The 20401-nt window shown below is 42.8% G+C and overlaps 1 protein-coding gene across 1 annotated transcript; it reads right to left on the bottom strand.

Moving 5' to 3' along the window:
• Window positions 1–3549: 3549 nt before the first annotated feature.
• Window positions 3550–8364, bottom strand: LOC113452371 (regenerating islet-derived protein 3-beta-like). Its single transcript, XM_087935402.1, has 7 exons — window positions 8310–8364; window positions 6295–6370; window positions 5835–5941; window positions 4965–5108; window positions 4597–4726; window positions 3732–3900; window positions 3550–3602 (listed from the first exon to the last, which is right to left on the bottom strand). The coding sequence occupies exons 2-6, from the start codon at window positions 6359–6361 to the stop codon at window positions 3827–3829; spliced, it is 522 nt and encodes a 173-aa protein (XP_087791528.1). The 5' UTR covers window positions 6362–6370; window positions 8310–8364; the 3' UTR covers window positions 3550–3602; window positions 3732–3826.
• Window positions 8365–20401: the final 12037 nt, after the last annotated feature.

Here is a 20401-nt window from a genome sequence, read left to right as displayed (position 1 = left end):
GGGAGAGAGGAGGGAGGAGGAAATTGCTTCAGAAGGGAAAAATTTGGTTTAACCACAAGGAAGTCGCAGAAAAGAACTTTAATCCAACAGGATTTACATTCTGGCGGGACAAATCTCACACAGAAATCCGGCGATTTGTAATCGTCCCTGAGGCCATCCAGCCCGGCAAGGGGTCAGCACCAGGGACACATGGCTAACAGAGAGAGAGAGAGAGAGAGAGAGAGAGAGAGAGAGAGAGAGAGAGAGAGAGAGCGAGCACCTGGGTCTTGGGGTCGCTGTAGGCAGGCTGATTTTCTCTGTGAGCGAGATTTCTCAAATTTCCCTTCAGGAGCTGCAGGGATGAACAGCTCCCAGCATCCTCCCCAGGGAGGCTTCGCTCCCTTCCCACAACAGCCCAAAACCTCAACCCGGGTTAAGAATCTGCTGAACGAGCGGTTGGATTTTCCAGAAAAGCCGAACCATAAACCACACAGGTGTTTTCACTGCAAACTCCCTACGACACAGAAGGATAGGAAGCTGAACAGCCAGAAAATACCTCGTGGTCCATCGCAATTGATGTGGTTTTATTTTACTTCTTAATTTTTTTTTTCTTCTGGATGTTGGACGTGTCTTTATCCCAGCCATGTTCAAACTCAGTTACTGAGGACTGGCCCATCCCCTGTGCTGGATGCTGGTTCCAAGCTTTGACGGCTCTTTCTGTGAAGTCCAACTTTCTAACATGGCTTCCCAACATCCCTCCTGTCCGTTTGACTTCATGCCTCCGTGTTCTTCTTGTGTTTTGATGAGCCCAAGGAAAGAGAGAGAGAGAGAGAGAGGGAGAAGGAGAAAGAGAGAGAGACAGACCAACAGACAAACAAAGAAAGAGAGACAGAGAAAGAGACACAGAGAGAGTGTCAGGCTACAGAACTTTTTCCCATTCAGTTAACAAGAATGAACTTCTGAACACCAAACGTATCAAAAATGAATCCTTTATTGAGATGAGACAATTCATGTACGAGTTCAAAGCAGCGTCTGAGGTCCCTCAGGCATACAGGGATAGATAAGGGAGTTTAGAACCCCTCCCCTTATCTCGATGTGTATTTGGTGAAACAAAAGCCAGTATGTTATTTCCCCCCTCCACCCCTTCTTTCAGTTTCCCAGGGTATACCTAATTTCCCCCCTACCCCTTTTTAAAACGAACTTTTCCAGAGGTTCCCAGGACACATCTCACTGTGGAATTTGTATGATCTTCTCATCTCCTGGCTGTGTTTCTCAGAGGTGATAGGTTCTGGCCATCTGGCTTTTTTCCCCTCCATTGTATCATGTCTGGGTTATACAAATTCGATATAAGATTAAATATATTCAAGTTACATCAAGAAAGGATTTTTTTATCAGTCTTCCCCCCCTTTTTCATCTTCCACTGAAGAAATGACAGATACACGGATCTGACAGAGAGAGACAGAGAGAGAGAAGCGGCTTTTCCACTTCACTCTTTTAATTTGGGACCAAATTAAACTCTCCTTTCTGCACGTGCCACAAAATGAAACCCACCATCTTGGCTTCCTCTGCATGACACACTAAGCCACAGAATAATTAAGCGTTGTGGGTTGTGTTAAAAACAGGTAGAAATTATTTCTCAGAGCAGATCAACATGTCGTCTGAGTCTAGTCGAGGTTTTGCTGGTGTGGGAGGCTCGGCACCGTCACTTCTCGGGTTTTGAACACTTTTCACAGGGAGCAGCTCATCTTATTCATTTTATGCCTTTCATTTTTAAAGTGTCCGATGGTTGAAGCCGGTCCCTGGAGCCTCCAAAAGAGAAAACACCACAAAGCATCAACACAAAGTGCCACAAGCCCGAAGTTGTCTTCTTCCTTTTGGAAAGGAAACCAGGAAGAAGAAGATGAGAGGGAAGAAGGAAGTAATTTTTTAAACGATCCGAGGCCAGATTGATTTGGTCATCAAATGCCAGTCCCTCAAATCTTTGCTCAATCCATATTGCAAAATGTTTTACATAACCCCCATTATATTTATACACACATACACGCATATACACAGAGAGAGAGAGAGAGAGACGTTTACAATCCCGTAACTGTCAATACAAGGACATTGATGTCATTTCTGCTTTGTTGTCTCGCAGCCTCTAAGGGATAGAACAGACCAAGATATGAATTTCAACTCAAGCCGTAGGATACGGAAGCTGATGCAAATACACTTTGCTAGGTCATTGTCTTCACAAGTCTTGAGTCAAAAGCTCTTAGCCAACTTCCATTCAGGCTCCAAGGAAGCAACAATCATATCTCACCCACCCGCCCTAAAAAAATATTATCTGGGGGCTCACCAAGTTCAGATCTCAGCTTGGACACAATAGGTTTGCTCCCTTCTCCCAAAATGCCCCGATAGTTTGCTGATGGTCCCCAACTTCTCAGGTCTGCAGACAAAGATCAAACCATCTTTCTAACTTGCCGTTGCTTCTGACAGAAGAGAATCTGTAGCCCAGGATGGAACTGGAGCAAGGGGTGTCCCCGGGGACCTCTGAACTTGGTGGCTTTCTTGTAGAGGTTTTGGGACCCAGTGAAGGAATATCATCGGTGCTGGAAGCAGCAGTGCGATCCTACCTGTTCCACTACCAGTTTTGTGATTGTGGGAGGCGTTTTTTACTACCGGTTTGGACAAACCGGTCTGAACCACTGGCTGAAAGGGGGATGGGGTTTGTGGGATGGAGAAGGAGGATAAGGGGGGCAAGAAAGGAGGAGGAGACAGAGAAAAAGAAAGAGAGAGAGAGAGAGAGAAAGAGAGAGAGACAGAGAGGAGGAGAAGGAAGGAAGGGGAGAACGAAGCTGCTTCAACCTAGCCAATGCAATCTCCCCTGATAGAGACGGTGTTTAGGAAATGAAAGCTAGAAATAGCTAATATATTAGTGGAATATAGAAAAAAAAAGGTTTATAGAATTAAACATGTTAAGAAGAGGAGTGTTATAGTAATAGAGATGTTGTGTATATTAATAAGATAAGAATAGGATAGAGAATGAATACCAAAGTAATGAACATGGATGTAAATTTTAATTGTTATTGCACAAGGTATTTGTACCCACACCGTTAAATGGAAGAGGAATTGTATGTACCTTAAATATTTTTTAAAAAAAATTACCAAAAAGAGAGTGCTTTGGCTCCCGCCAAGATCACACGACCATCCTTGTACCTTTGGACTGATGGCTTCGCAAATTCTTTGCAAACCAAGTTCTGGGGGGGGTCACACTGACCCACCGAGAAGGGTGTGTAGTAGCTGTGTTCTTCACATCTATTCTCTTGGCAGCGGAATAAGGGCCAAAGTAACCTACGGTGACCAAAAGAGAAAGGACCTTTTCCATTTTAGTCCAGTAACCCCAAGAAGCAGTTTGCTATTGATTTATTTGATCCATTTACAGGCAGCCAAGCATCCCAGGTGATCCTGGGCAGCTTACAGTAGAATAGAAACACAGGTGCAAACATCTTAGAAGCATTCAGGTTAGCAACCACCCACGATTAGCAAGAACCACAGGAGGGGGTGCAACTTTGCACCAGGGCACACCAGGAAGTGAGGTTGGTTGTCCTATTGGGAGGAAGACGGTCAAGAAGGCTCAGGAGGTTGATTTTATTTATTTATTTCATTTTGTCAATAAGAAAACAGGTATAAGTATAAACATAGTTATGAATACATGAAATGGTTATGAACAAGAGAGAGGAAAAAAAGAAACAATAGGACAGGGACGGTAGGCACGTTGGTGGAATCGGGGCGCTGCAGAAGCCACCATAGATGTTCTCCAGGGAGGAAGAGGCTGCCCACTCGCCTCCTCCACAGGTGGTTAGACCTAGAAGGGAGATCTGTACTTGCAGATGAAGGGCAGGGCAGTGGTACAGGTGCGCTGGACCCACCTGGCTGCGTCTGGAGGGGAGAAGGACCAGAAAGGCTGTTAGACTTGGGATGAAGAAAATCACCATTTGAGTTGCTTGAAGGATGCCATTGAGGGAGGGAAGGAGGGAGGGGGAGGAAGAAAAGGAAGGAGGGAGGGAAAGGAAGGAAGAAAACAAGGAGGGAGGGGGAAGAAAAGGAGGGGAGGGAGACAGGAAGGAAGGAAGGAAAGAGGGAAGGAAGGAAGAAGGGAGGGGAATGAAGAAAAGGCAAGGGGGAGGGAGAGAGAGGGAGGAAGAAAAGGAAGGAGGGAGGGAGGGAAAGGAAGAAAAGAAGGGAGGGAGGGGGAAGAAAAGGAGGGGGAGGGAGACAGGAAGGAAGGAAGGAAAGAGGGAAGGAAGGAGGAAGGGAGAGGAACGAAGAAAAGGCAAGGGGGAGGGAGAGAGAGGGAGGGAGGAAGAAAAGGAAGGAGGGAGGGAGGGAAAGGAAGAAAAGAAGGGAGGGAGGGGGAAGAAAGGGAGATAGGAAGGAAAGAAGGAAAGAGGGAAGGAAGGAGGAAGGGAGGGGAACGAAGAAAAGGCAAGGGGGAGGGAGAGAGAGGGAGGGAGGAAGGAAGGGAGACCAACCTCCTGGGGAGGGGCCCCTGAAATGCCCTTATAAGGAAAAGTCAGCTCCCCCCTCCTCGTTTCTCCCCTCCCCCTCTTTCTCTGAAGAGAGACTGAGCCGTACTTCCTGGTATATGGATGTTGGTGACGGAGATGCATTCAGCAGTGGAAAGAGAGGTGCTGGGGGCCCGGTTGTCCCAGAGGAGGGATCCTGGGGTGTAGGTGGTCCCATCGATCCATTCCCAGGTGAGTTTCTATTGGGGCGGAAAAGGGACATTTGGGGAGAACGTCCTTCTCCGCAATCGGAGCCACCCCCAGATATTGGTCTTGAGGGCCGCCCACAGGTCCCAGTGGCACAGAACTGGTCCCACTGCCACAAAATCCTCAGGGACTTTCCACAGAGGATTGGAAGGAAAGAGGAATGTCAATGGGTGGCCGGAGTATCCGGTGGTCTGTGAGAGGAGAGGGACTGGAGACCAAAGACCGGCCTACCTTGGGCATTCGCACAGCATGCATCCCAATCCAGGCATCTGTGGTGGTGCTGGAGCGCCTGATGTGGGAGGAGACAATTTTTTCCTCAGCAGCGGTCCGAAAAGTGGCCAGGTGGGCTCCAGGCCTCAGGTGCTGGCACTCGATCTGCAGGCGTGAAGAGAAAGAAGTGCAGAATAAGAGAGAAACCGAATAAGAGAGAAACCGAATTCCAGAGTAACAGAATAACAGAGTATGAGATTAACACAGTCAGAGAGTAACAGAACTACTAGAGTAACAGAACAAAAGTGTTGTAGAGCGGCGGTAATAACCTGAGGCAAAACTCGGAGCAAACTTCAACTGTAACTTCATTGCCACAATAAAGGGTTGCCGCGGCTGCCGCGCTAACAAGGCAGCCAGCTGGCGGCGACAGCTGATGCCGCTTGACAGTTCCTTTTATAGCCGGCTGTCAAACGGCATCAGCCAATAGGTCCGTGTTCCCGCTAAAAACACGGACCGGAGTGAAGACTTCGGATTAGTCCATTGAGAATGCTACAAAAAGAGTAACAGAATAACAGAACAAAGTAAGAGTAACACACTAAGAGAGTAAAAGAACTACAGAGCAACAGAAGAGGAGAGTAACAGAACTACAGAAGAGAATAACACAATAATAGAGTAACAGTATAAGAGAGTAACAGAAAAAGAGAGTAACAAAATCCTGAGAAATACGATGATAAGCGGAAACAGTTCAGACGGATACCTTCCTCATTCACTGAAGTGTAAGGTTAGGAAGCCTAAAGATCTTTGCACTATGCGGCTATGAGAGCCAATCTCAGTTAAGGGCAATCCTGGTCTCCCTGATGGGGCTGTCAAAACTTGGTGTAGCACACTGACCTCGGCCACATCCCAGGTGAGGGATATATCAACCGGTTGATAGCAATAGCGTCGATAATAAACGGCCTCTTCGGGACACTTGGCTCGTCCCTGGATCCCTGGGGAACCTGACGGAGACAAAGAAGTATCTTTAGAGCAACTGCTTTGGAAGGAGAGGTTGACATCATCCATCCCTCCAACTTTACACCTAATGGAGCCCAGTTCCACTCTGTCAACACCTCTGCCACTCTCCAGGACGGCCGGAAAGGTATTTCTCCAGTTGAAGGGCACCTGAAGCTTTGCCCCAAAATGGCACCGGCTGGGCCTCCTTCAGAGGACACGGAGGGGGGCCCACCAAGCTTTGCAAGAAGCGGGCAGGTAGAGAGGGCCCCGTCTCCCAGCTTCCTTCCAGCTGTCCCCCGACTCCTGATATTGGCCCCCTCAAGGTGTCCACTGGTCTGGCTCAACAGGTGGCACTCACCTTCCACCCAGGAGGTCACGGCCAAGCAGGCCAAGAGGCAGAATCCCCAGAAGGTGTGGTGTCCCATCCTCTTGTTCTCTTAAAACACGGAAACACAAGCACAATAAGTGAGATGGACCCACCAGGACAAGGCCAAACAGAAGGTGGAAGAGAGACGGAGCGTAAGTGACCCCTCGGTTGGGGCCGGATGTGGAGAACCAAGTATGGGCAGGAGAAGATCTGAGTTCAGCCTTCAGCCCTCTCTCCCCTTCACCATCTTAGAGGGAAAACTCCATGAATGGTGGCTGTGGATGATCCTAAAATGGCCGTGAGGGACCTCCTATCATTGGGATTTAATGACTGTAGCAACACTATTCCTTCCTTCCCGTCTCCTTTGCTTTTGCCTTCTCCTTCTTCTTCCCTTCCTCTATCCTTCTCCTTCCTTCCATACTTCCTCTCTCCTTTGCTTAGTCTCTCCTTTTCCTTCCTTCCTTTCTTCCATACTTCCTCTGTCCTTTGCTTTTGCCTTCTCCTTCTTCACTTTCCTTAGTGTATCCTTTTCCTTCCTTCCTTCCGTACTTCCTCTGTCCTTTGCTTTTGCCTTCTCCCTCCACCCTCTCTGTTTCTCCTCTCTCTCCCTCCCTCCTTCCCTTCTCCTCTTTCCTCCGTCTCCTTCTCTTCCTCCTTTTCCTTCCATCTTTCCTTCAACTTCAAGAAAGATGGAAGATCCAACGGAAGATGATAGAGAGCCATGGAAGGATGCCCACATTACCAATAACAATTTCTAGATTACCTAAAACAATAAGGAAGCTTCAATCCAAAAAGAGATCACTTTGGCAAAAAAACATATCTGGTCACATTGCCAACTTCAAAAGCCCATACAAAAATCTATGCCACCAGATCAAAACTGAATGAACCAATTATCACATTAAACAAGAAGAAAACTTTCTATGCACCAATTCCACCCGTGCTTTCTACAATTTTGTAAACAACAAACTAAAAGACTCAAGGTCCATCCCACCCATGAAAGGACCTAAAGGTCTTGGTAAAGACTGCAACAACGACACCATCAAACAAACCTCTTTAACGCATTCTTTGGCTCAGTATTTGTAAACAGCAATGGATCATGCCCAGTATTTCCTAGTCGAACCACAGACAACTACAATGATCTAATATATATCGATTTTACAGAAGATAATGTTGAAAAAGCACTACGCAATCTAAAACCATCTCTGTCTATTGGACTGGACTCTGTCAAGGACCTTGGAGTACTCATCTCTAATGATCTAAGTGCTAGAGCCCACTGTAACTACGTAGCCAAAAAGGCATTAAGAGTTGTTAACCTAATCCTACGTAGCTTCTTCTCTGGTAATATCACACTACTAACTAGGGCATACAAAACATTTGCTAGACCAATACTTGAATACAGCTCATCAGTCTGGAACCTGCATTACGTATCTGATATTAATACAGTTGAGAAAGTCCAGAAATATTTCACAAGAAGAGTTCTCCACTCCTCTACTCCTTGCAGAATACCTTATGCCACCAGACTTGAAATTTTAGACCTAGAAAACCTAGAACTATATTGCCTTCAGTCCGATCTAAGTATAGTACATAAAATTATATATTGCAATGTCCTACCTGTCAATGAATACTTCAGCTTCAACCATAACAACACAAGAGCAAACAATAGATACAAACTCAAGGTAAACCACACCATAGTTGATTGCAGGAAATACAACTTCAGCAACCGAGTGGTCCATGTCTGGAATACTCTACCTGACTCTGTGGTTTCTTCCCCAAACCCCAAAAACTTTAATCTTAGACTGTCTACTATCGACCTCACCCCTTTCCTAAGAGGTCTGTAGGGGGCGTGCATAAGCGCACCTATGTGCCTACCGAACCTGTCCTATGGTTTCTTTCTATTTTGCTTATAAGTATCTATCTCATGTATTCAAAACTATATTTATTCTTATACCTGTATCTTGTAAGCGATTGACAAATCGAATAAATACTAAAAAATACTAAATTCTCACCTCTGCTTTCTCCTGCTAGATGCCTTTTCTCAAGACTGTCCAGTCAGCCTGGCCCCTAAGCTATTTATAGGCAGGGGTGCACCAACCCTGCAGATCCAAGAGGGCAATCACACCCAGGTCAAGAAGAAATTAGAGACTTTGTCCCAGTCACTTGAGGAAAGCATCCAGGAAATAATTCTCAGGGGAAAACAAAAAGAAATCCCATTCTGGTTGGGATTTGGAATAAACATAGCTGCCAGATTGGTGATAAGGACAACCTTGAACTGTCGTTCCATTTCCTTTAAGTTTTGACTTCATCAGCCCTTTTGAGACAACCTCTCTTTTGAGGATAATGCGTTTTTGTGGCTAGGTGAGAAATACTCTCTTCCATGTCTCTGTATCGGTTCCCTTCTCCAGGGGGAAAGACCCCATTTTTTCTCTCAAGGGAAAAAATAGGAGACATCTGACTTTTCTTAAGAATAGGAAATATTCAGGGGGATCCAGAATGTCCCAGGACTGTCCAGACATTTTTATCTCCTACCAGTCCAGCTTTGAAACACCTGAGGATTAATTCAGGATTTTCTTCATAGTTTCCTGATTCTGAAGATTGATGTCAGGTCTTACTGAACTGGAGTAGTAGAAAACTAGTGCTAATCAGTGGAAAATATATGCACATTTAAAATTTGTAATATTTGTGTGATTTTTGGTTTTTCTGAGAAAACTACTGTTTGAAATAATCTCACAAAACGGGGTTCAGTGTAACTGCCTTGTTTCTGTCTGTGTCTCTGCAGCCCTTTTAATCCATTTTCCCACACTTAATGTCCATTGGTCTGTCCATCCTAACAGCTGTAGCCATTTAATTCACAGTCACTTAATCCTTAAAACCTTAGAAATTAGTAATATATGCCTATCTGGGGAAAAATGAATTCCACTGAACTCCAATGGTTTTTCTGCTGCCTTTTATTCTGCTTTAAAAATGCAGCCTTTCTTGATTAAAACTCTTTTATTAGATAATAAATTGTTATTTAAAAAAACTCTTTTATTTAGCCCAAGTCTTAAAGTGATTTCTTCATCATATTCTTCCGGAGCAGTCAAAAAAGTCCAGACGTTGGCCGTGGCAGCATCAAAAGAGGCAGAACATTGATGGAGCCGTTCTTGACCCTTTTAAAAAAAACCATCCCTCCCCCCAAAGGATATTCCTCATTTGGGGGAATATTAATGAGAGTTACAGGTCTACCTCCCCGGCAAGGGGCAGTCCCCTTCTTGAAATGCCTTTAGGATAGGATAGGATGGGATAGGATAGGATAGGATGGGATGGATAGGATAGGATGGGATGGGATGGGATGGGATGGGATGGGATGGGACGGGATGGCATAACATAGCATAGCATAGAAAATAGGAATAGAGTGGAGTGGAGTGGAGTGGAGTAGAATAGAATAGAATAGAATAGAATAGAATAGAATAGAATAGAATAGAATAGAATAGAAACTAGGAATAGGATAGGATAGGATATAGGAACAGAAACTAGGAATAGAATAGAAAATAATAGAATAAGAAAAGAAAATAGGAATAGAATTAAAGAATAGAATAGAAATAAAACTAGAATAGAATAGAATAGAAAATAGAATAGAATAGAATAAGGAAAGAATAGAATAGAATAGGACAGGACAGGACAGGGCAGGGCAGGGCAGGGCAGGACAGGACAGGACAGGACAGGACAGGACAGGACAGAACAGAACAGAACAGAATAGAATAGAAAAGAGAATAGAATAGAATAGAATAAGAGAATAGAAAAGAGAATAGAATAAGAGAGTTGGAAGGGACCTTGGAGGTCTTCTAGTCCAACCCCCTGCCTAGGCAGGAAATCCTACACCACTTCAGACAAATGGTTATCCAATCTCTGCTTTAAAACTTCCAGTGTGAAGCACCCATAACTTCTGGTGGCAAGTAGTTCCATGGATTAATTGTTCTCACAGTCGGGAAATTCCTGCTTAGTTCTAGGTTGCTTCTCTCCCTGATGAGTTTCCACCCGTTGCTTCTTTCTCCTGCCTTCAGGGGCTTTGGAGAATAGCTTGACTCCCTCTTCTTTGGGGCAGCCCCTGAGATGCCGGAAGACTGCTCTAATGTCACCCCTGGTCCTTCTTTTCATCAAACCGGAGAAATTTGCAAAAGTCACCTGCTCATCGGTCGGGTAGAAATGATACAACTTTTTATCTTCAAAGGCCAAGTGTAGATGGACCTGGCCAATCTTAGTCACTAGATAGTGCCCATAACAGGGAGTCCTCAAATTACAACCACAATTGAGCCCACAATTTTTGTTGATGAGCAAGACACTTCTTAAGTAAGTTTGGCTCATTTTACGACTGTGTCAGGTTTCCAAGTGATGACATCCATTTAAAAAGAAACGTAACAAAGTCCACCTTCAAAACAATTTCTTTTATTAAGGAACGCATCAAATTGGCAAAGTCCATGGTAATTCCGGATCTGACCCAACCTGGAATTACCCCACAATTAGAAAGAAAGAAAAGTCCCCAAAGTCACATTCTCCAACAGAAGTAATTCAACATTGCTTGATGTCATAAATCTCCACCTCAAGGGGCCCAAGCACAGACAGTTCTCTTCCCATGGGAAGGAGAACCACTTGGCCTAAACAACTCTCTCTTTATCTCTACTCCTCCCCACTTAGGAATGTGGCAAGCCCGAAACCCTTCCCCCCCGTGACTACCACAGAGAAAGTAAGAAAAAGAAGCTAACTAAAATGGAGCCTAACTAAAATGGCTACACATATGTCAATTTCAGGCTTGACACACTGCAGTTGCTTGGTGAGTCACGTAGTTGTTAAGTGAATTCAGACTTCTCCCATTGACTTTCTCGAACAGAAGGTCGCAAAAGGGAATCACCTGACCCCCGGGATACTGCACCTGTCCTAAGTACAAGTCAGTTGCCAAGCGTCTGCATTTTGATCGCACGACCATGGAGGAAGAAGAGGCAACGGTCGTAAGTGTGAAAAACAGACATAAGTCACTCGTCTCAGTGCTGCTGTAATTTCAGCTAAATGGAATGGACGTAAGTCAGGGTTACGCAACACAACATTTTTGGGCCTTCCTGTGTCTTATGCCTTAAGAGTTTTTAAGATTTTTAAGACAACCCTGGGGGTTTTTAATAAGAGACTGGACGGCCATTTGTCTGGAAGGGCATAGTTTTCCTGCTTGAGCATGGGGTAGAGTAATGTGTGCTCAAAATTGGAAATCAGATAGTAGTCCTACTGATGATAGGATTATAAAAAAAGTAATGGATCGTGCGGAAATGAACAAACTCACAATGGAATTGCAGGACGGGGAAGAAAAACAATCCTTTACGGTCTGGGGAAAATGGTATGTCTGGTTAGATAACGGAAAGAAAAAAAGTAAAAATGTAATTGTAAATAATGTGTGTAAATGTGTGTAAAGGAGAATGGACTAATCGATGACACAAACAACTGCAAAAAATGTATATAGAATTTGTTTTTAAAGGTGAAAATTTTAATAAAATGTTATATTTTTAAAAAAGCAAAAAAAAAAAAAGACATACTTCACAAAGGAAATTCTGGGGGTGCTGGACTCCCCTTCCACACCCCTATACCAATCCTTGCATAGGGGTGCTTCCCTGTTAAAAGTATCCTTCCACTATTGTGTGTCCTCACACCCAAGCTTAAGTAAGTCACACCACAGTTTCTCCTGCCACACCTTCCTTCCGTGCAGCCTTATCGTTCTGCAACCATCTCATGATGTTTATAGCTTTATTTTTTTTTTTATCTGTGTTATGTTTGGATTTTAATATTTATGGCCTTGGTTTCAATCCAAGTTCTTGATGTTCTTGAAGCCAGTTTGGGCTGGTGGGGAAGGCACCAGGCTGGAAACTGGGAGACCAGGAGTTCTAGTCCCGTCTTGAATACAGAGCCAGCAGGGTGAGCTTGAGCCAGTCACTTTCGCTCAGCCCCTGAAAAGAAACCAGAAATATTTTTGTTACGTAGAATACCAGAAAATTATGACAAAGGGACTATATACTTAATGTTACATGTATTGACCGCAGCAAGAACTGTACTTGCACAATATTGGAAAAATGAGAACACGCGGATGAAAATATAATCCGGAAAATATTGGACTGTGCAGAGATGGATAGACCGACATTGAAAATAAAAGATAAAGGCAACACAGAATACTACTTAATGTGAAATAGTTTTTTTTATCAATGGCTAGAGTGGTAGAAATTAGATGAAGAAAGAAATTTACTTAGATTTAAGTAAAATATGAATGTTGTCTACAATTATACATATGCCAATATATTTAATAGGAACACAAATAAGCAAATATAATTATAAATATGGTTAGAATAATTTTGTTATATTGTTATTGCTATCAGTGTATATGTTATCTTTTTTTCTTTCCTTTTTGTAAAATGGATCTTGTCCAAAATGCAACCCATTCATGAATTGGAGGGAAGAAGGAATGCAATAAAATTACCTCTGTAATCCAGAAAAATTGACATAATCCAGAAAAAAATTGACAAATACACACACACACACACACACTCACATACACACATGTAATCCTCGACTTAACGACAGTTCATTTAGTGACCCTTCAAAGTTGCAACAAAAAGTGACCATTTCTCACATGACTGCATCCCTGCGGCCACCTGATGCTTGGCCACTGACTCATATTTATGATGGTTGCAGTGTCCCGGGGTCCTGTGATTCTCCTTTTGGGACTTTCTGATAAGCAAAGACAATGGGGAAGCCAGAGTCACCTCACAACTGTGTGACTAACAACTGCAATGATGCACTTAGCAAGAGAAAGGTCATAAAACGGGGCAAAACTCACTTAACAGCTGTCTCGTTTAGCAACCGAAAGTTTGGGCTCAATTGTCATACATTTCGGATTATCTGTATCTACATACACACTTACCTATATGTACAATAAAAACAGTGTTTATCTATCTGTACCTACATATCTATATTATTGCTATCTCTATTTATCTATATCTATATCTGTCTATATCTATTATATCTACATCTATATTTATATATCTATCTATATCTATCTATCTATCTATATTTATAACTTTATCTCTATCTCCGTCTCCTTCTCCCCCCTCCCTCCTCCCCCTCTCTATATATAATGACATGAAAATAAAAATGTCAACTTGATAAATGAAACTTGATAAGAAGAACAGTTCAACGTGGTCATGTCCTTAGAATACTTGAAGATTATTTTTTTTAAAAAAAAAACCTACCATAAACTGGAAGAATGTAAAACTGAAATGAAGAAATAATAGAAGGAAGAAACATTCTACAGATTCATACAGGCACATGAGTCAGGGGTCAAGAAACTGGATTCAAATCAACTCTGTGGATTAATATTCATGGTTCAAAGAAGTCCAAAGGAAAACATGAATAAAAATAAAGTCATAACCATCGCAAGAAGATTGCAGAACGATAAGAGAGCTCATTAGAACTGTGTTTGTCAAAACTTGACAACAAATTTGCCACGATTGTAAAGTTGACAACATTAAGACCTGTGGACTTTTAACTTCCTCAACACAAGTAAGCATCATAATTTTTTTCAGACTGGGGCAATTTAAAAAAAAAAAATATTTTCGACGTGATATCATTACATTTGAAAAAACAACATTGCCACGCTTCTTGCAAGTGGTTGTCACCAGAAATTTTCAAGAAAGAGATTGAACAACAATTTGTCTGGGATGGTATACAAGGAGCCCTGCTGTGGGCAGGCGGTTGGACTAGATGACCTCCATGGTCCCTTCCAGTCCCATGATTCTATGATTTTTTAATGCATCTGATCCTAGTGCACATACCTTCAGAATTCTGAAGGCAACCTTCAGCTTACCTTCAGAAGTTGTGGGTACTCCATCACTTTCAAAAACCATTTGTCTGGAATAGTATAGGATCTCCTGCCTGAGCTGGGGGTGGACTAGAAGACCTCCAAAGTCCCTTCCAACTCTACTGTTATTATTCTATTCTACCCTGCTCTCCTCTATTCTCTGTTCTGTTCTCTATATTCTATTCTATTCTATTCTATTCTATTCTATTCTATTCTATTCTATTCTGTTCTGTTCTGTTCTGTTCTGTTCTGTTCTGTTCTGTTCTGTTCTGTATTCTATTCTATATTCTGTTCTATTCTACCTGTATTTCATAGGACCTCTACCAAGAGAAGGGACTTTGGAGGTCTTCTAGTCCAACCACTGCTTGAGTAGGAGACCTTGTATCATTCCAGGCCAGTGGCTGTCCAATCTCTTCTTAGATGCCTGCAGTGATGGAACATCCACAACTTCTGAGGGAAATCAATTGGTTGATTGATCTCAGCATTGGGAAATTTCTTCTTAGTTTTAGGTTGCTTCTCTTTTTGCTTACAGTATCGAGGAATTGGTACTTGCAATGGGATGGATGAAAGGATGAAAGAGATGCTCCCTGGGAAATCATCAGAGAACAGATTTAACAGATAATCAGAGTTGGAAGGGACCTTGTAGGTCATCTAGTCCAACCCCACTGCCCAAGCGGGAGACCCTACACCATTTCTGACAAATGGCAGTCCAGTCTCTTCTTGAAAGTCTCAAGTGATGAAGCTCCCACCACTTCCGAGGGCAACTTCTGTTCCATGGGTTGATTGTTCTCACTGTCAGAAAGTTTCTCCTTATTTCCAGGTTAAATCTCTCCTTGTTCAGTTTCCATCCATTATTCCTTGTCTGGCCTTCAGGTGCCTTGGAAAATAGCTTGATCCCCTCCTCCTCCCTGTGACAGCCCCCAAAATATTGGAAGATGCTCTCCTGTCTCCCCTGGTCCTTCTCTTCCCTAGACTAGCCAGGCCCAGTTCCTGCACCTGTTCGTTGTATGTTTTAGCCTCCAGTCCCTGGAGCCTTCAGTAGCTTAATGGTCAGAGGAAGAAACTTAAAAAGGATCCACCCTAATGGATCAAGCAATTAAAAATGAAGGACAGGAAATCTTGCAAACCTGCAAGATTTTCTTAATATAAGCTTACAATAAAACAGAATTAACTCAGCTGGACATGTTTTCTGACTGGGAAAAATCAACTGAAACACTTATGGTCACTGATAAAAGAACTATAAATTAACTGGTATATTATCTCAGCAGACAGGATTTATGTTAACATATGGCAGAGATATTGGCTTGTGGTTTGTGGTTCGGCTTTTCTTCAAAACCCAGCCGCTCATTCAGCAGATTGTGTGAATGAAGCGGCCGTTCCCTTTTCTTAACCCGGGTTGAGGTTTTGGCCTGTTGTGGGAAGGGGGCGAAGCCTCCCTGGGGAGGATGCTGGGAGCTGTTCATCCCTGCAGGTCCTGAAGGGAAGTTTGAGAAATCTCGCTCACAAAATGAGAAAGTCAGCCTGCCTACAGAGACCCCAAGACCCATAGGAGGTGGGGGGGCTTTCCTCTTGTCTGGATGTCCCCAAGGGGTGGGAACTAATCAGCCACGTATCCGGGGTTCCTTCCTTTCAATTGCTGCACTGAGCAGAGGCTGGGCTGGATGACCTCAAGGAACATTTCAAATTGTTGGGATTCTCTCAGTGACATCTCTCCTGGCAGAGTGTAAATCCATCAGGTTTTTTTTTTTAATGCAGATAAAGCTACATCCTGATTGCTAACTGTTGAGGTAATTCCGCGTTAGGAGAATGAGCGCATACAGGGAGACGTATTTGAGAGGAGTGTTTGAATAATACACATACGCAGCACACAGATACACTGTACAGTAAATGTAGGTTTTGACTTCCAGAAAGGTTTAAAGCAAAGTTCAGAATAGGCAGTCCAAAGTCATTCACAGGTAAGATCAGTCAGTTTTTCAATCCAGGGATAACCCAATAACAAATTCCAGTGTCAAAAACAGTTCAGTAACAGACTTACATTAAATCCAGAAAGTATCAGTCAATTAGGAAAAATGGAGGAACGGCAATACTTTCCAACAGAAGGAAACAGAGATTCACTGAGACACACTCTCTTCTGAGACTAAGACTAAGCAACCCAGGTTTCTGGCTCCATTTTATGGCCATTTGAGAAAACACACCCAATTACAGTTTTGCATTTTCTTAAAGATACAGTTTTAAAATGTTTATCCTGGTTTATATATTTCTAACCCAAATCTTCTCTTCTCTTCTCTTCTCTTCTCTTCTATTCCTTATTCTATTCTATTCTATTCCTTATTCTATTCCTTATTCTATTCTATTCCTTATTCTATTCTATTCTATTCTTTTCTATTCTATTCCTATGTTCTGTTCTGTTCCATTCTATTCTATTAGTATTCTATTCTATTCTTATTCTATTATATCCTATCCTATTCTTCATTCCAATTTCTATTCCTTATTCTATTCTATTCTATTCTATTCTATTCTATTCTATTCTATTCTATTCTATTCTATTCTATTCTATTCTATTCTGTTCTGTTCTGTTCTGTTCCTTATTCTATTCTATTCTATTCCTTATTCTATTCTATTCCTTATTCTATTCTATTCCTTATTCTATTCTTTGCTACAGTATACTATGCTATTCTATTCCTGCTCGAGCAGGGCGTTGGACTAGATGACCTCTGAGATCCCTTCCTATCTATTCTGATAGACTGAGGCATGGCAGGGAGGGGTTCAGTCTCCACAGGAAGCCATTTCTCTGTTTAAGTATGCTCGTTTTGTTTGACGGAGAAGCTTCTTGGATGAGAAAGTGAAACGTTTCTTCTCCTTCCTCAAGGGGCAAAAGAAAAATCTTTGAGACACGTGAAGAACGGTTGTCGGAATCGGGCCCGTCAAACTTGACGGGCACATCAAAAAGAAGGACTAGGGGTGACAGGACATGATAGCAGTGTTGCGATATTTGAGGGGTGCTGCAAAGAAGAAAATGGGTCAAACTATTCTCCAAAGCCCCTCAGGCCAGGACAAGAAACCATGGATGGAAACGAACCCAGGAGAGAAGCGACCTGCAACTAAGGAGAAGTTTCCTTCCACCAGAAGGTGGTCCAAAAAAGGTCAAGAGGGCTCCTAATGAAGAAATGGGATTTTATCAGAGGTGCTATTCAACCGGTTCGCACCTATTCGGGCAAACCGGTAGCGGTTATTTGGCATGGGTCGCCGAAACGGTGGCAATCCCTGGCTGGCGCGCGCTCCCAACCCAGTCGCCCGGTCGCTCACTTGTGATCGCTCCGTCCCGCACATCCTCTTTCTCCCCGGGGGAGGTGTCAATCAAGCCTTGGAGGACTTTTGCAATGTAAAAGAATCCGCTCCAGCCTTGGAGAAATTTAAAGGAGCTGCTTTCAAAATGCTTGTCTGTTAAGTGGTGTGTGTGTGAGAAAGAAAGAAAGAAAGAAAGAAAGAAAGAAAGAAAGAAAGAAAGAAAGAAAGAAAGAAAGAAAGAGGAAGGTAGAGAAAGAAAGAACAAAAACAGGAAGAGAGAGAGAGAGAGAGATAAAACTCTGCACTATTATTTTTAATTGTTCCATTATTTATCATGTGTTAATATTTTACACTGTCCCTTTACCTAGAGTGATTTTTCTGCCTTTCCTTTGCCCAGGGCTACCAGATATTTTTCAGGGTTTACATGCATTCAATGTCAATAGTCCAGAGCATAAAATACACATGCATTTAACAAGAGTTGAAAGGGACCTTGGAGGTCTTCTAGTCCAACCCACAGCTCAGGCAAGAAAACTGAGGATGCCAAACTCTGAGTAGAAATCCTGGGAAAGGTGTCAGAATAATCCTTAGAAGGGACCTTGGGGTGAACCCTATACTATTTCAGAGAAATGGCTGTCCAGTCTTTTCTCAAAAACTTCCAGTGTTGGAGCACCCAGAACTTCTGGAGACAGGCAGTTCCACTGGTTATTTGTTCTCACTGTCAAGAAGTTTCTCCTTAGTTTTAGGCTGCTTCTCTCTGTTCAGTTTCCATCCGTTGCTTCTTCTTTGCATTCTGCTTCTTTGGAAAATACATTGTCCCCCTTTCTTTGTGGCAGCCCCTTAAAAGCCTGTTGTCTATATCACACTCTTGAGTAAAGCATGTGAGCCATTTCCTCCTTTCAGTGGTCCATGAAACTACATCTATAGTATCCAGATAATAAAGTCAGAAGAAGGTGAACGACATTTTTACAGAACTACAGATGAGTTGAGGCTGGGTGACAAAGAATGGCTGGGAGGGGAGGGGCCAGGTGAGGCACCCCTTGACGTGAGTGACATTGAGTTGGCCACGCCCACCCAGTCACATGACCACTAAGCCACACCCACCCAGTCACATGACCACAAGACATGCCCACCAAATAAGCCACGCCCACAGAACCGGTAGTAAAAAAAATTTGAATTCCACCACTGGAGTTTATCACCATCACTGTGACTTTTCCAGCTGGGAATTTATGTCACCAGCAGACTGAACTGGGATTCTTGTCAAATCATGAATGGTGGGAGATATATATATGGCAAATAATTTGTCTGCCGCACGAATCAGCGGCGCTAAAAAAACAACAACAGGAAATAAAGAACAGGAAAGAGTGGGGGTGGGGAAATGCTTGCCATAACTACCAGTTCGCCCGAACCAGTACAAACCGGTAAAATCCCACTGCTGGGAAAGAACCTTTGATAAGAAGAAAAGTCCAGTATGGTCACGTCCTTAAGAATACTTGAAGATGATATAAAACTATTATATACTGGAAGAATGTGAAACTCAAATAATAGAAATAATAATAATAATAATAATAATAATAATAATAATAATAATAATAATAATAATAATAATAATAATAATAATAATAATAATAGAAAGAAAAAATATTCTATGAATTCATATGAGTGGGAGTCTTACATCAAGAAGCTGGATTCTGAACAATACTGTGGATTAATATTTACAGTCCGAAGAAACCCAAAGAAAACGTGGATTTTCTTTGGGGAAAAAATAGATGAAATCGGAGGACATCACCTGGCGAGATATGATTGCAGGATCCACATCTGAGTCGGTCATCCAGACCAGAGGTTTTTGTTTTTTGAGCTTTTGGACTTGTGCTGAGTCCCATCTCCAGGGGACTTTTGTCCAGGCTAGATACTCTGGCCCAAAACCTAAAACTAGAACCTCTGATCCTGGTCACCGACCCCAGATTGGATCCTACAAAATTATCCTGGGACGCATCGATTCGCCTTCCTTCATGAGATAGGGCTCCATTCATGGAGCCCAGGCCTGGATGGGAATATCTGATCCACGATGGTCTTTCTCCATGGGAGACTTCCATCGGAGATACAGAGGAGGTCTTCAGCCTCTCCGCTTCCTTCCAGTTCCCAGGGGGACTCACAAGGGTGTCTTCAGGAGCAGTCAAAAAATTCCAGACATTGGCCATGGCAGCATCACAAAACATCAATGGAGCAGTCCTGGCCAGCATCTTGACTCTTCTTTTAACCCCGTGATGTTTATGACTTTTTATAAAATCCATGTTTTCTTCAGACTGTAAATATTAATCCACAGTATTGTTCAGAATCCAGCTTCTTGATGTAAGACTCCCACTCATATGAATCCATAGAATATTTTTTCTTTCTATTATTATTATTATTACTGTTACTGTTATTGTTATTAATAATAATAATAATAATAATAATAATAATAATAATAATAATAATAATATTTCTATTATTTGAGTTTCACATTCTTCCAGTATATGATAGTTTTATATCATCTTCAAGTATTCTTAAAGACGTGACCATACTGGACTTTTCTTCTTATCAAAGCCTCTTTGACAGAGATTTGCTCTTTTTGAGTCAAATACGAGGTTTAAATACCGTGTTTCCCCCCAAATAAGACCCTGTCTTATATTCTTCTGGCCACCAAAAAAGGCACCAGCGTTGTCCCCCAGCCTCCTTTTCGCTGTCCGAGGCCTTCAGGAATTTCTTCTTTTGTGGCCAGCAAGGCTTTCTTGAAGGCCTCTGCAGCCTTCAGGATCGATCCAGAACTTTCTTATCTGCTCCAGAGGCCTTCGGGAACTTTTTCTGCGGTTGGCAAGGCTTCTCCTGAAGGCCTCTGCAGACAATAAGAGAGTTCTGGATCGATCCAGAGCTCTGTTCTCAGTTCCTGAGGCCTTCAGGAAAGAC

The sequence above is a fragment of the Pseudonaja textilis genome, chromosome 5 (genome assembly GCF_049901715.1).
Source record: "Pseudonaja textilis isolate UNSWEBS1 chromosome 5, rPseTex1.2, whole genome shotgun sequence".
Taxonomy (NCBI): Eukaryota; Metazoa; Chordata; class Lepidosauria; order Squamata; family Elapidae; genus Pseudonaja; species Pseudonaja textilis.
The sequence above is the reverse complement of the archived record's forward strand: the minus strand, read 5'-3'. Positions and strand labels throughout refer to the sequence as shown.

Excerpts from the sequence above, each read along its gene's own strand:
- LOC113452371 (XM_087935402.1), bottom strand. The coding sequence starts at position 6,361 with ATGGGACACCACACCTTCTGGGGATTCTGCCTCTTGGCCTGCTTGGCC. Across the intron at positions 5,942-6,294 it reads CGTGACCTCCTGGGTGGAAG|GTTCCCCAGGGATCCAGGGA; the intron begins GTGAGTGCCACC and ends TGTCTCCGTCAG. Across the intron at positions 5,109-5,834 it reads TCACCTGGGATGTGGCCGAG|ATCGAGTGCCAGCACCTGAG; the intron begins GTCAGTGTGCTA and ends TCACGCCTGCAG.